General features: G+C 41.1%; 1 protein-coding gene across 1 annotated transcript in view; it reads right to left on the bottom strand.

Moving 5' to 3' along the window:
• Nucleotides 1-2,707: 2,707 nt before the first annotated feature.
• Nucleotides 2,708-16,262, bottom strand: part of adgrb1a (adhesion G protein-coupled receptor B1a) — a 105,986-nt gene continuing 92,431 nt past the window's right edge. Inside the window, exons 25-32 of the mRNA XM_053432781.1 lie at nucleotides 14,974-15,072; nucleotides 11,232-11,403; nucleotides 9,690-9,785; nucleotides 9,527-9,566; nucleotides 7,639-8,288; nucleotides 5,916-5,951; nucleotides 5,535-5,693; nucleotides 2,708-3,527 (exon numbers count right to left, since the gene is read on the bottom strand). Coding sequence (XP_053288756.1) covers nucleotides 3,333-3,527; nucleotides 5,535-5,693; nucleotides 5,916-5,951; nucleotides 7,639-8,288; nucleotides 9,527-9,566; nucleotides 9,690-9,785; nucleotides 11,232-11,403; nucleotides 14,974-15,072 — 1,447 coding nt within the window. The 3' untranslated portion in view covers nucleotides 2,708-3,332. The remainder of the gene's footprint in view (nucleotides 3,528-5,534; nucleotides 5,694-5,915; nucleotides 5,952-7,638; nucleotides 8,289-9,526; nucleotides 9,567-9,689; nucleotides 9,786-11,231; nucleotides 11,404-14,973; nucleotides 15,073-16,262) is intronic.

Raw genomic sequence — 16,262 nt, 5'->3', positions numbered from 1 at the left:
GACAGCCCTGCTGCTAAGCCTCCAGCGTCCATGTCGCGACAACTGACTAATGAATCCTGGCTCAACATGCGATGTCATAAGAGAGACAGACAATTTAAAAAAAGACCCACTGTGTTGATCTCTTGCCAGACTTCCTCCTGTGTAATGGCAGAATCAGTGTGTAGGCGTTGTACATGTGTACTTAACTGGATTTTACCAGTTACCATGCATAGCCTCTCGGTGCCATGGCCTGAATGACTTAGAATCTTCACACATAACACTCTGTTGTTTAGTATTTTGGGTGTTAACAGATTTGCTCACCTTTGCTCTGCTTATTTGATCAGTAATGAATAAAATAGAAAATGCAACAAACAGATGTCATTACAAACAGTTAAATTGTAAGAATTAAACAAGTGAATGTTATTGAAGTTTTTCCTTTTCCAAAGTTAATGGTGTGTTCATTTAAATCATCACCTAATGAATAATTAACGGCAAAACAGAACTCCAGTACAGTTAAAGAAGATAAATATACAATCCTGTTCTACATCTATAGTGCATACACCCTCGGCAGAGCAGTGTCAGACCTACAATAAAACCACAAAATTAGCTGTGTTACGAACCGGTGCTGCTGACCACCAGGCCAATTCTCGATGAGGCTCATTTGTCATCAGTAGAATTCAAAACAATGCCTGTCACACACTTACTGACTTCATTTGTTGTTATTTGGACAATACGGCTGAGCAGCTTTCAACAAATGTGCCTTTTATATCAATGGCTGTCTCAACAGGCCATTTTTCTGATGTTGTATTTTCCTACAATGAACCTTCTATAAAAGCTGAACCTGAAGCTCTTAATTGAAAGTGCAGGATGATAAGAGTCAGCACTGATCTAAATGTCTCAGTATGACCTCAAGTCAAGGTCGTTCCACAGACCTCTCAGTGAATAGATGTAACTCAAACATAAATGTTGAATAAACAGTTATTTTAGAGTAATAAACTTGTTTTTTGAGAGATGAGAGAACTTGTGTATTGATATCAGCAGACACAGTCATTCTGCTTCACATGTTGGACTTGTGTGTTAGAATCCCGTCATGGCAACTAGTGAGCTGTGGTGACCTCTAGAGCTTATGGTGCTGGTCTGGCAAAGCTCACTGGTCCAGTGCACAAGTTCCCGAGCACTCACGTTTTCTGCTGGCACGATCGTCATAACCAGAACCAATCCCAGTTTGGGACACACAACATAGCTAGCTTTCATGCGCGTGCCACGCTATAGGGAAATAATATGCCCAACCAGTTTGATGTCAAACATGACTTGAATTTGCATTAACGTGACCTTCACTTGTCTATTTGATTAAATGCAGTTTAATTGGCTGGTGCCTGAGCTGCCAGGAGAGATGTTGAGGTTTTCTCAACTTTTCTACCACAACTGAACCAAAATGCAGCGGGTGTGACTAAAACCAGAGTTGATCATGTTTGTATTCCACTTGAGAAAACAAGAGAACCGATGCTTCATTATATAGATATGTTTTTTATTAGAAATAAGACACATTCATTTTGTGCTCTGAAAACTGTACATTAACAAAGAGTCAACCCCAGGAAAAACAAAAAAGGGGAGTGAGGGGAGGTGGGGCTATGTGTGGCAAGGTGGGTCACACATCAGGGGGTCTGAGGTTGGTTGGTCGGGGGTCGGGGGTCAGGGTTTACTCCGACAAAATACAGATCTGAGGGAGTGACTGGTGGTGATATCAAAACACAGTTACATTGCGATACAGAACACTCCTATAGTCCAGTAACCTGAAGGGACAGGGGGGGGATGAGAGGATCAGTATCAGAATAATTATGTTCATATTTATAGTAATGATAACAACTATCCCCAAGCACAGTAAGAAAGATATTTATAGGCTAAAATCCATTCTGTAGAACTCTGAAATAATTACAATGCTGTACATCAGGACTCCAAATGAGCCTTGTGCTTTCTCTGTGTGCAACCACCATCCCTCGCATAAACTCTGCCTTGAATTTAGCATCACTTTTAATCATCAAACCATAAATATTTATAGATCTATGGATCATTTACAGACGGGTGACAAATTGAAGGAAAAATGAGGTGGCGACAATTTCCCCGACCTCAGGGTGGGCGGGGTCAATATGGCCTTGATAATGACCAGGTGTTAGAGAGCACCATTCACACTAAATTAGGGAATATTCTTTGGAAGAGTGGTGTTCCATCCCTGCAACACAGTTTGAGAAACTTCCAGACACAGAATCTACGTCAACTTATCCTTTAATTTGGCCCCGTCTGTACCTTCTACTGCTCAACAAACATATACACACTCGCACACAAGCACCTTTTTTCCTTAGCATCTTTGAAACACTGTCCTATTTTGCACTGCCGTACCAAGCCTGCTTATACATCAAGAAACAGGATGCACTGATGTCCATGTTGTCCCTCCGTGTGTGGCTGAGGTTGAGGTTGACGTTGAGGGCCGCTTAGAGCGCAGGGCCCAGCGGCCTGCTCTCTGGCGACTATGAGGTCTCTGTTGACGAGTAGGAAACCTGCCAATTCTACTCAAGACGATGTCTAAGATTTTTTTTTTCTCCATCCACCCCTTTGCCTGTTGCTGCCTTGCCCTGCAGGGATCGGGGGTTGGCGGGGGATAAAGTCTTAGAGCCAAAATAAATGGCGAGAGCTGTAGGAGGGGAGGCAACAGCATTGAGGGGCACATGGATGTATGTTTGGCAGTCTGCCTCCTCAAACCTCTGTTCAATTTTCCCTTTCGAGATCGATGGCAAAGAAATGGATCCAGAGGCATCTTTAGCCAAGTACGACTTGAGCGTTCATCAGGAGAAAGAGAGAGCGGTAGAAACAGCAATAGTCTCAACAGTGAAAAAAAGAGACATAATCATGATTATTACACTGTAACCATTTAATGCAGGGGTAAACATTGCATGATTACCTTTGCTCTGCTGTCTATTACATGATGCAGATACAGCAGCTGAATCAGCGGCTTTGGCAACCTGTCTCCCATGTAAGCCAGCATGGTATCTGAGACCATTTTCGAGAAGATGACGAGTATTGTTTTGACAGAAACACAGTCCAAACGTCAAATGAAACAATAGAGAAAGACACTGTGTTCCCAGTGTCTCTTTTTAATTGGTTGAATTGATTTTCTGATATTGTGATGCTTCTCTCTCCTCCTCACCCTTCTTCCCCCTCACGTTCCTCGCCGGCAGCTTCATCCAGCCTTTGCGTATAAGTTCAGAGCAGGGCAGTGTATGTGGTGTCTGCTTGTTTGTCGGAGAGCAGTGAAAGAAAAAAAAAAAAGAGTTGTACGTATGAGGCCATTATCAGGGTCACACCTCTGTCTGCAGGTCCATGATCTCCTGACCCACTAGAGGAATGGTGGCGCTGGTCTTCTCCCACTCCACGGTCTGCAGCTCCAGAGGAGAGGCTGCCACTGTCTCCAGGTCCTTCCTCACCCAGGATGGGGGTGAGTGGGTCTTCCTGATGCCCTCCCACGCCCTCTTACTTGGGGTCTGCTGCTTGTCCTGATGAGAGGAGGATATAGTGAAAAGGCTTGTTTGTCTTAGATCAAAACTGTGATGTATCTCAGTTGTTTTGGCGGAACTACTTTACCTCATGCTTCCTTAAGAGAAAACAAATTTCAGTTTCTTGCCAAGAACGTTAAAATCGTTGCCACTCTCTGTGTTGAGCGCGGATTTGTAGCCTGGCTTAGTTTAATGCATGGAAGCTAACCTCTGTCTAAAGTCCAAATGATGCATTTATCAGAACTTTAAAAGTGCACAATTTAACAGGTTTAATTTGGATATCAATTGAAATGTACAAAACAATTTATTCAATTTGTGGTGATCAACACGAATTCTCGGTTCCAGCTGTTGAGCTAACTCTTGGCAAGAAAGTGGAAACAAATACTTTATACTAGTAAACAGTTTGACAAACCCAAATAATATAACGTAAAACTTGTTCACTCTATAAAATTGAATATGCAAAAAGCTAGCATGCCAATAAAGATTGGGATAAAAATATGATTGTGGTTGATGAGCTCATTTTCAAAACACACCACGTAAGGTTGACCTTAAGCCAGAGAATACCCTGACTCCAAAGCTGAGAAACAAACGGAGATCGAGGGATTTTGCAGCAGGAGGAAATGGGAACTGCTGCCTTGGGATGACTGCAGCTACAGAGCCATGTGTTGGTTTCCCCTTGTTTATAGTGGAAAAAAGAAAACTACACAAATCCGTTTTTAGCAAGAAATCACCTTAACCATGTTGCATATTTGGAATCTTAGTGGGAGGGGATAGTCCTGTTCAATCCTGCAACAAGGTCAGCAGAGTGGCATTCTGTGCTTTTTTGAGGTTTGGACAGGATTAAAACTCACTGGTAAAATCAATATCAAAATCGCTAGTTTCATTCATCTTTGACATTTATATTGCAAAATGATTGAGTATGTTGGCTAGTGTAATATATATCTTCAGCCATTCATAATTTCAACGTAAATTTAAAAATAAAAAATTTGCTATTGCCTCATCACGCTGTGTAGAATAATTATAATTAAATAATATATTATATTATAGACAGCCCTGTGCTGGCAATGCTGGTTCACTTTGAGCTTCTGGACCCACGTCAGTGTACCTGCGCTAACTCTGGAGCATCATTCCAACCGGGTTTGGCACAAGTGTGGCAACCAGACTTGGGTTGAGTAATCTCTTCTGGCCTGATGGCTTTGGGCCATCATTGGGCAAAACCACCTTGGCTACCTAGGTAACCACATTATGTGTTTTTAAAGGAGGTAATCCTTCTGAACTCACTCAAATAGAAAAGTCCCAACATTGAAAATTTAAGTAAGTGAAAGTATAACACTCATCTTTGCCTATGCACAAGATATGTTATACAATCTTAAAGGACCAGAAAGCCATGCTGTCCTTTAACACTGGTGCGCATGAGTCTGTCATGTAAAAGGGCGTCTTGAGTTATAGCCTGTTCGGCATCTGAATAGAAAATATATCAATAACATGGTCAACTTATTCGCTCAAACTTAACATAGGCTCATGTTGATGGTTAATGAAGCATGATTGGCTGGAAGAATATGTGAGAAGATATGCCTAAATGCAGATGTAGGAGCCCTATTTTCTTGCCCTGATTATGTTGGGCGGTGAAATACCCTTGACTGATTAATACGACTCATTCTGTGTCACAAAATCATCATACATTATGAGATATTGTTGATTATACCTTGCAAAGTGGGCAAAATTATAAACAAGTACGATAATGATTGTACACCTGGCAATGCTGATTTCAAGGTTTGTTTGGCTTAGTTTGGTATTGCCGTATGTATGACTAACCACAGTTAAGGCTCTAGATTCTCCCCACATCTAATTTCTTCTAGCACTGGCATTGTAAGCAGATGCAATTTCCAAATGGCTGCATCTATTTAACAACCTACTCAAGTTTTGTGATTTGTGCTAAGTAAAAAAGGGGGAACAATATTCGAAATAGGGGAGGGGGGCAGAACAGAATAAAGTCAAACTAGTTACACTCATGTTGGTCTTGTCACTGCTGGCAGAGGACACGCTCCATCTTTTGGCAGCTTTGGCGTCAACAGGTGGAGATTCTCTATCCTTGTCTGCACTGTGAATCTTCCTGTTCAGGTCCTGAAACATGTCCTGGTGGCGTTTCCGGGTGTGCATTATTTTCTACACAGGGACATTGCACGTTACGCACAAGGCAAACAGCACAGCCTACCATCAATCCTGCTTTACCCCCTTCACATGAAATGTCTTTAATCTCAACACTACAGTCCCGCCCAAAATTCTTGAATAATGAATATATGCAAACATCTAGAGGTCGGAATAGCTTAGAGACATCAGCTTTTTGGTCTAAAAAAGCTCTGTAGGAATCAAAAAGACTAAAATTACCTCAAAGTCAAGCTCTGCATAGCGTGATTTTCGTCTCTAGGGGGGAGATGAGACAGAGAGATTAAAGATGTGTCTTGAGTTCCTTATTTTTTAAGTGTTTCATTATGTATCCCCGCATCAGCCACTCAAGAAATGGTGTTTCTGGGACTCAGAGAAGAGGAGTGAGTCATATGGGTGGAAACAAGGTTTGCTGCTGGTCATTCTGACCCTGTTGGCACAAGTTTGCAGTTAACAGATTGTGACCGAATGACCTTTAAGTCCTCCGTCACAGAGTGATGAAAGAAAACCTGACCTTCAGGCTGCTTGGTAGCTGTGTCAGCTGCCGCCTCACACGGCATTATGGGATTTTGTTTTGCCCCGAAGTGAAAAGACACCAGCAGGCAGATGTCCAGGCTGCTGTGTGCTGATCACTGAGTCATCTCAACTTGCCATTGCTGTCTGAGCAAGGAGCTGAGTGAAAACTAACCTTTTTAAAGATGCTGTCCTTACATGGGGCCAGAAAATGCTGGGATGCTTTTCATGATCTAGTCTTTGCCATGAATGTAATAAGTTTTCTTGTATTTAGCATCAGAGAGGGGATGACCTCGGCATACAAGAGAAGTCGGACAGCAGTTCCCTGAGGGGACCTGTCTCAAATAACGGACAACTATTCAGTTTATCTGTGGCTCAGTTGATCAACTCTGATCAGACTTAAGCCTGTGGCTCCATACATGCCATATATATATATATATATATGACCGTAGCGCAAGGTTTTAAAATCCTACTATGTCGCTAATGTTTATTGTATGTATGGCTGTAGTCCATGCAAACTAATAGATGATGAACAAAAAAAGATTGATGTCCCTGTATCGAGAGAATGATGAGAAGAGTGATGTTTACCAACGTGATGCTACTGTAAATTCTCAAACAAAAGCAAGTTAAAAACACAAGGAATTATCTGAAATATATCTTGCATAGTAAATTCAGCATAGCATCATTCCATACAGCGCCAATTCCATCAGTAGAACAACAGAGTCTTGAGACACTTACTTGCTGTTACTGTTAAAAAGAAATACCTTTTTTTCCTTTCACTAATTTATTCCGATCAGTTTCACCATTACAGCCACTAACTGTGAAAGGTGCTTCACTCTAAATGCCTTCCAGTAAAGCATCATTTGTGATGATAAAGGAAGTTCGCAGCTGTTGAAACAAGAGGCATTAAGAGATGATGTATCTCCCTGCCACAAACAAAATATCAAAAGGCACCACCTCACCAACCTATTAAAATAAATTAATGTTTCACAACAACCTCTTTCTTACATTATGAATAAAAGTGCTACTCACAAGAGATTGCAATACATTAGTGAAAAAAGGGATGTGTTGAGCAGTGGGGCCTGTTGTTGTACTGATGGGATTGGTGCATTGAAGATTCATATTGTCTTAAATCTAGGCATTGTCAGCAAAAGGTATTAATATATAATTTCTACAACAGTTCAGAGAACAGGGAGATGTCTCACTAGAATATATTAAATAAATATCCTCATAATGTGGGAAATTACAAATTAAAAAACAAGTAAAGGCCTGGTTCTGAATACAGTTGCGACAAAAATATTTGAGAATTTATGGTAATTAGTAGCAGTACAAAACAAAACTTTACATGCATGTTATATTTTAAATAATAGGTATGAGGCTGACGATGCATTACTATAACAACAATATGCTAATTCTGTGAGTGGTGTCTTACCTCCAGTGAGCTCATGGACAGCGTGGAGATGGTTTCACTCTTAGACATCACACCAAAGTGTCCGGAGTCTCCCCCGTCACACATGATGTTTACCACCTGGGGGTCTCTGGGCTGCAGGTTGTGTGCAGGTGAGTCTCTGTCAGAGCATGACACACTGACCTGGTCGGCAGGCAGGGTCTTCAGCCCAAAGCCAGGCATTGGCTCCCCGCTGGCAGAGTTGGCCAGGTGGACGAGCCTGGTCTGAGGCAGCTGCTCAATGCCGATGTTATACTTGGCCGCCTGCTCCTCTTTCCCCTTGGCTGCCTTCAGAGTGCCCGTATTGTTGGTCGGTAGAATGACGTATCCCGGACCTTTGCCCTCAGAGCTGCTGCCCTCGCCGTTCCCTCGAGGCAGCTCTCCGTCCAGCTGCTTGAAGAGTTCGCCGTCACAGATGTAGATGGATTTGGCGCCTGGTAGCTCTGTACTGATCCCCTTAGCCGCGCCTTTTTCCCTGCGCAGCGTCAGAGTGTGACAGTTGTAGTCGGCCACGTTCTGGAGGTGAACCTTAGCCATGCTGGCTGGCATGGTGTTGAAGTTAGAACCCTTCTGAAGGGTGAGGGTCCCAGCCGAGGCTTTCTCCTCCCCCTGGAGAGACGAGCGCTTCATAGTGCCTGGTGGCAACAGAATGACAGAAAACCCATCAGAGATGAACTGTTGGGCCGTGGCTGGACACCTGCTTGAGGGTATGAGTGTCTGTGCAATTAGATGTGGTTCCCTACTGACCCCAGGACTTTTCTAACTGTGATTTATACTGTATCATTTCAGTAAATTCAACACATTTAAAACTAGATTTTGATAGTGGTCTTCTATGCAAAACAGGGTGTAGTTATTACGCAGCATCCAAATAATGTTTTGCAACTGTCTTTCATCCGGTACTACACTGTTGTATTGGTGCAAATGTTCAGATTAGCCCAAATCATCTGAACACAGTTAATTGTATGGCCTCAGTTGTCCCTTGGATCTGATCTTCCAGGGCATCTTCAAGCTTTATCATGTCAATAGTAATAGAATTATAAGAAGATAAAATGTTTAAATTAATATGGATAAAAATAACCATATATGAGTCCCTGGATTTACGCAATTTTAACAAAAATGTAATGAAGCATCGTGAGAGCTCAACCAGTGAATCGCTAAAGCAACACACACACACACACACACACACACACACACACACACTAAGAGGTTCATCACAGTATATTTGAGTCTAATATCATTATTGGATTCATGCATCTCTAGTGGATGTCTGCCATTGTGCCCATCTTGTCCTTGTGACCCAGCATGCATATCCCATATAAGATATGCATGCTGCTAGTGCCCCTTCCTTCCCATAAACAATCTCCTTTTTTCTGCCTTTTCTCAATCGGGGCCTGTCTGTGTCTCAATAGCTTTTCTTCTCCAGATGCTCTTCTTGATATCCTGTCTCAAGAGATAATCAGATTTTCCCTCCCAGCAGATATCAGAGCAGAGCCAGTATCTGATGTGGCACTGTCGGGTGGGACTTAATTATACAGCTGCAGTGTAGGAGACTGTGACAGCCCTATTTATCTGCTTATAACTGCTCAGCACATGCTCATCCCTCTCCCATCAGCCTGGACTAAACTGTGTTGTGCAGCAGTAATGGGCTGTATCTCTTGTCAAAACAAGTCCTTGGTGAAAGGAGGCTGCTGTGATGCTGATTGTAAGACACTGAGGGAGAACTTGTCTCACATCGGTTACGACAGCGCTGGCGAATTTGAAGTGGTGAAAAGAGGCACAAAGAGGCATCTGTAGCTCTTTAAACAGCGGTCCCAAAAGTCGAATCAAATCCACACACAAACACAGAATCAAAGTCACTCAACCCACAGCTTACCTGATCTGCAAGCTATATCCACGTCTTTCTCAAAGTCAGTCTGAGGAGAGAAAACAGTAATTATTGTGAAAACTGTACACATCCTGTCAATAATTAATAATAGTGGTTTAATAATAAAAGCTGAAAATAACCACAAAAAAATAAAGCATATCCACATCCTTACCATGAGCTGAGCATGGCCATTCTGGAAAGATCCTCCTGAATCTCCATTTGCATCCTCCTGCCGGTCGACTACACGACACTTCACCGCCTCCTGAACCTGCAACAAACCATGACATCTTAGTACTGGTTGGCAAATGAGTACTGATGTAACTTCTTTAATTAATACATCAGTTGGAAAACACTGGTGCAAAATGTGTTAGATCGAACAAACTAATTTATAGTGGTGGGGCCTGTGACTTAAATGTCCTGGTGGAGGTCAAAGTCCAGCAGAACTGATTATATAATCATTAAAGTCATAAGGGTTCTCCACATTGGGAGTTATCATAGCCCCCACAGCAGTCCCATTCAATACATGTTGAGATCACATACTTCACAGACCACAATCATGACCATGTGGCTTTCAGGGGAAATTGGAGTGAATCCTTAAGTATCAGGATACAATTTAACGCAGTTTAACTTTGCTGTTCTCATGTTTAAAGTTGCAATTCAAAGATGTTTCACATCAATAGTTTTCCACCAGTTCAGGGGGATATCTTACCAGGAAGAGCGAGGTACAGTTAAAGAAAAACTGCTACATAGACAGGAATAAATAAGTGAATGATAACAGCAGGGTGATAAAGAGGACATGACTATTTTACTAATGGAGGAATTTTTATCAACGTGTATATATAGACCTTGACAGTAAAAGACAAAGTCTCATGAGGATAAAACTGCTGATGGCAGCACTACAGATAAAAACGGGTCTTGAGGATCATTAAACTAAAATTAGTTTGTCTTATTAGGAGCCTGAATGCTAGGAATGTCACAGCCACTCAAACCTTCAATGATCTTGTGGGCAGAATTCACATTTTAGCATGTGTAGGTGGTGCCGGAGCTCACATCACGTTCTTGTGATCCATTGAGATTAATGGCTAAATAGACTATTGGCGAGGGATTAATCCAAAAAACAAACAATAAGATGCACTTTTTAGGGCTAAGGACACTCTGGCCAATGGCACATCATGACCATATTGATTTAGGGATCATTTGGGCTGTTAGTAAAGCCAGAGGCAAGGTCTAGGATTTAACAAAATCCTTAGTAATAATCCCTTAAGGATCCTACCCCATCTTCAAATTCCATCAGTCAAGATATCTTGTTCTAGACGAAGGTAATGTTGGGTGAGAGGCGGGGTACACCTCAGACAGGTTGAGAGGGCTAATATTACGGATACAAACAACCATCCACCATAACAATTACATCTAAAGGAAAATTAATCTCCAACTCCGGAGATTCTGTTCCAAGTCAGAATCAATAACCTTCACACAGAAACCCCCCGGTCTGTCGGCAGGTTCGGAACCGGAACCTTCTTGGAGTGACGTGAGAAATTTAACTTTGCAGGCATAACGACTATTCAAATGCTGCTTGAGTCATTACAGGTAGAAGGGACCTGCACCAGTTTTATGGAAACTTCAGCAAAATACCATCATTACACAAAGAGCATTTACAGTCCCATACTGAATCAAGAAGAAGTAAATACATAGGGTCAGTGGTGCAGTGAAGTACCTCTCTGCGCAGGATGCAGTGCACCATGACAATGACAAAGCCTTCCAGTGAATCAAAGACGGCAAAAAGGATCTGGAAGAGCGCAGAGCGCCGATCGGTGATCGCGAGGACAGCCGACATCCAAGTGAGGGCCAGAAGGGGCAAAACCACACAGGAGCTCCACAATGACGCCCTGCAGGAGGGGAGGGGAATTACAGTCAAGGACAGCAGAAGTAAATCTTTGACAACATGACACAGGGAAAAGCCTAAATGTTTCCTAACAAGTTTGCAGAAAAAACATTTAATGTTTTCCATTAGCTATGATTAGTATTTTTCTAACATTCTATGGCAGTCTTCAACTAAATTCCTGTCCAGAGGTTAAACTGGTTTTTTTCTTGTTAATCAAAAAATGCTTTACACAATCTCAAACCAACATCCTACGTACCCTTGATAACTGCACACACTATTAGCATGTGTTAGCAGCCTAACCATGCATAAATACATAACATCACAACAAGTAATTATGTTACTCTCACATACAAAAACATACATCCATTATCTGCAGATATATGCTCATAATTCACATATATTACATGCATGTATGTTTTAAGATGGTTCAGTCAAACCATAGAGGGTCTAGTGCCACAGAAAAGAGAGGAGGAGCGAGGGTGAGCAGTGGGGGGGAAAAAAATAAGTGTAATGAGGCTGAAACAGAATACAAAGACAAACAGAGGAGGCAGAGCAGAGAGGGACAGAGAGAGAGAGAGAGAGAGAGAGCCTAGAGAAGTGTTGTTCCCCCTGCCCATGTTGTTGGTCTCACTTTGCTGTTCTGACACTATTTTTTCTGACTCATTCTCTCATCAAGCCTTTTCAACAGGGGTTAAATAGATTTACAGAGGTGGAATAAGCACAGAGGACATTTACTCAAATTTTATTGTGGCCCTGCAAAAATAAAGCAATACTTCCTTATAAGTAATTGGTTTTACTTTGTCTTGTAAGTGTGAAGTAGCTGTCCATGAAACCTACTGGAAGGAAGTTTATGGAGCGTGAGATGCCACAGTGTTAAAATCCACGTGTCGTGTTTTTGCCTCACGCTTGACAGAGAATGTAAAATTGAAAACAAAGACTAAATAAAAGTGTTCTCTATTTAAAGTCAAAGTAAGAGCATGTTAATGACTGACATTAAATGACTGCTGCGGGGTGTATATTAATGTGAAGGTCAAAGGGAATCATCAATAATATTTCCCAGTTTCAAACTAAGGCCTTTTGATAAAAACACCATGATGTGGCTGATCTAAGAACAGGTGCTTCACGCTTCAAAAGGGACACGTGAAATGCTTATGACGTTTGTTTTGTTAAAACACAATTTTTGACAAACTGTTAAGCTTGTTAAGAGATCAGTAAATTATTGTTGCTAAAATGACAGGATATGTTTGAAGCTTATTGACTATATTTCCCATGCTTCAAAGAAAAAATATCATCGTTATGAAATAGTCTATTTATCTGTTTTATTCAAAGGCTACTTTGCATAATACACCTCATGTTCTACTGCAAATGTAGCTTGTATCGATGAATTAGTCTGCAAAGTAAAATGTAAAAAAGATCCATTAAGTAAAAGAAAAAGCTAAATAAAATGAAAAGTATCAGCATTAAAAACTATCAACTTACTTTCCACCTCTGGTATTAAATCGGGCTATCGTAGCATTGAATGGGTTTGCTGATGCTGGCCACCGTTTTTTCTCCCTGCCCACAGTGGCACTAACTCTACCACAACAATTGGTTTGTTTTGGTATGAAATTGATCACGGATAAAAATGCTGGAAATTGTCACAACAAATCAGAGAAAATAGCAATCCAGTTATTTTCAGTCTGGACCTGGTTCCTGAATTACGTCATTCGTCAGAGCACTGTTCTCTCAAATAATCACTTTCTGTTAGCAGTAATGAGAATATTACTGACTCCGCTATTTTCCCACGACATTACAAATTTGCGATCTCAATGCAAGCGTGAAACCAGTCATGACATGTAGCATGTGATCCACTGATGTTGGCCAGTAGAAAAAAAAATACTAATTAAAGCCTGTATTCAGAGGCTGACATTAATAACGTCATGACCCATGATGAGAGCAGAAGTCACATTATTAATAAAAAGGTATGATTGCTGTATTGAGACCAACCAATTCTATTTAAGAAGAGATTCAAGGTTGGTTAAAATGTAAGGGCGATGGTGGGGCCAGAGGAATGTTTTATATATTTTTATTTGAATGTTTAATAATGCTGGCTTTTGTGTTTAGCTATACTGATATACATTTAGGGGAATCTCTACATTGGAAATGGGTAAATGCCAGGAGAGAAACAGGATCGGGGCGCAAAGAAACGTAGTCACAGGATGAGGTTGGTGCCAACACAAGTCATGGACACGAGATGGAAGCAGAAGAAACATTATTGGAACATTCTAAAATGTTGCCTGGTGATTTTAGATCTGCCAATAATCATCCAGACTTAACTAGAAAATGTATATTATCCCCCAAAAAAGTAAAACTAAATCTGGACTAAAGGAGCAGAATCAGGTAAGACGTTTCATATAGTATACGTACAGTATACATCCTTGTGCAATCATTCTACCATCTGCACTTAACTCAAGTAAGTTTCTATACAAACAATATTTCTGCAGTCAATTTCTATTGCGATTTTTAAAATTCTCTTATCAATCAGTCTGATGTTCTTATCTTAACTTAGATATTGGAGATTATATAAAGATTATCATTTAAAATAATGCAGAACTACACAGGAGTTAAACAGTTTGTAGAGTCAAGTTTACAGGGACTGAAAGTGATTTGTATATCTATCTAATAGTGTTTACTATTATATTTAGATCTAGCAATCTCCTTAAGAAATAAACCTTAGTCATTATAGAAAGAAATGTGCATGTCTATAACAGGATTCAGAATAAAAAGTGATGGGGCTACATACATGGTACTGCCATACCCAACCAACATGTGAAATATTTACTGCAGTGCTATGTAGCTGATGCAGATTGTAATACACATTTCTGTATATTTCTGTATATGTATACAGCCTTCATGAACTAAGGAGTACTCAATGATGTGTGTGCAGTGCATCACCAAAGTCAAATAACAGAGTTTGATGTGTATTCTCTGTTGAGTCAAAGCTTTGCAAAACATGAAGTAGCTATTTAGATGTTGTAGATTGCAGCAGAGCAACACTCTAGAGGTAAAAGCAGGAACAATTAACCTATTCTCTACAATCAGATTCTATCAGCGCTGTAGTTAGAAGTAGAAAATGAAGGCCCAGGCTGAAAATAACAGATCTAATCAATCTAGGCACTCTGATCACAGCCACACACACACACACACACACACAGACACACACACACACACACACACACACACACACAGTGCTTGATGTCCTCTCTGCATACATAGCCAATGCCTACTCAACATCTGTTCTACTGAGCTCTGTCACTCTGATGATCTCTTCAGAGAAACACCCGCAATCAAACTTCAATCATGAACCCCATTTGCATTATTAATTACATATATACAGTTAAAAGTTTCTTTAGAGGAGAAGCACATAAGCTTCAGGCGTCTCTCATTCTGAATGAAGTACCCCCTGTCAGGGCATCAGGGAGAACAAAAAAAATGACAAGAGGAATAAATCAAGAAAGGGAGAAGAAGGGAGGCGTACAGTAGAGGAGAGAACAGAGGTAAGAAGAGTTAAGGAAAAATAATTAGCGGGACTAACATGGCGTTACTGGTAGCTGTGGTGGAAACGTCAGCCGAAGAGATAACTCCGCACTTGGCACATTTGAGCGTCATATTGTACAGTGGCACTGTCATCTGACTGCAAAGTCAAATTAACACGCTGTAACATACACAAACAGATACAAATGCACCTATACACAGACACGCATAGATGCGCGTGCGCAGACGAGCACGCACAAACAGTCACGCAAACAGTGTGTCACAGTTGTCTCGCACAATCTCTCTCTCAGGGCTACCGTCCAGCTCGGAGTTCGGTGTGTGTGGTCTTGGGTTTGGCTGAGTGTGATTCAGGGCACAGGGTAGATAAGGCTAAGATGATGTCTGACTCTGGAACAGGTAGATTTCATCCATTCAAACTTTTATCTGTTTTTGATAAGAAAAGATTTCATGCCGATGCCTAATTTCATCTATTTCATGAGCCTGATGAAGATTTACATCTCTGCTGCCCTGATTATAATGATGTGCCAGATGTGCCCCACCCCTGGTCATGTATATCTGTGCTACCTGCTCATTGTAAGTTATGCGAAGCTCAAATGCAAATATTTACATTCTCACAAACACAATTTTGTCTTATTTATATATAGCTCTGAGGACACTCCTTTATACCATGCGTTCCCTAGACCCTTACCATAACCTAACCATCACAAGAAACTGTCTGTCACCAAACCTTACTCTTACCTAACTTAAATCTAACTATAAACTGAAACTTGTACACACACACACAAACACACACCAGGCCATAACAGTCAGCGTTTACTAAGGAAAACAACCTTATTCGGTTCTAATGAACGTGTTACATTAACATCAGTACATTAGGTGCTAAGTAAACCATCTTCCCTCAACCAGCCTCTCCCATAGAGCTGCAAAGTTATTACAGAATCCTTTTTAGATTAAAACATTTAATCACGGAGCTTAGTATTCAGTTGCGAGCACTGCTAACAATGAGTGCAAGGAAAAGATTACACTTTCATTATCTCACAGTAACCCTCCGGACTCTGAATGAATTCAGCATCAGTTTTGTTTCCAACTGTTCCAACAAAGTTTCCAGCTGCGATTTACAAGTGTGGCTGACATGTTCTTTTCCAAAGGGGACCTGTTGGGAGAAATGCTGCTGGAACTGGTTGTTCCCCAATATAATAACTTTTCAATTCTAAGATCCTTATGCTAACTCTCTTTATCTAGATCCATCTGCTAAGTCGCTTGAATAGCAGTCGGTATGTGGCCGGCATATGGGACTGACACCAAAAACTGATGTTTACTATTGATTTT

The sequence above is a fragment of the Pleuronectes platessa genome, chromosome 10, assembly GCF_947347685.1.
Source record: "Pleuronectes platessa chromosome 10, fPlePla1.1, whole genome shotgun sequence".
Classification (NCBI taxonomy): Eukaryota; Metazoa; Chordata; class Actinopteri; order Pleuronectiformes; family Pleuronectidae; genus Pleuronectes; species Pleuronectes platessa.
The sequence above is the reverse complement of the archived record's forward strand: the minus strand, read 5'-3'. Positions and strand labels throughout refer to the sequence as shown.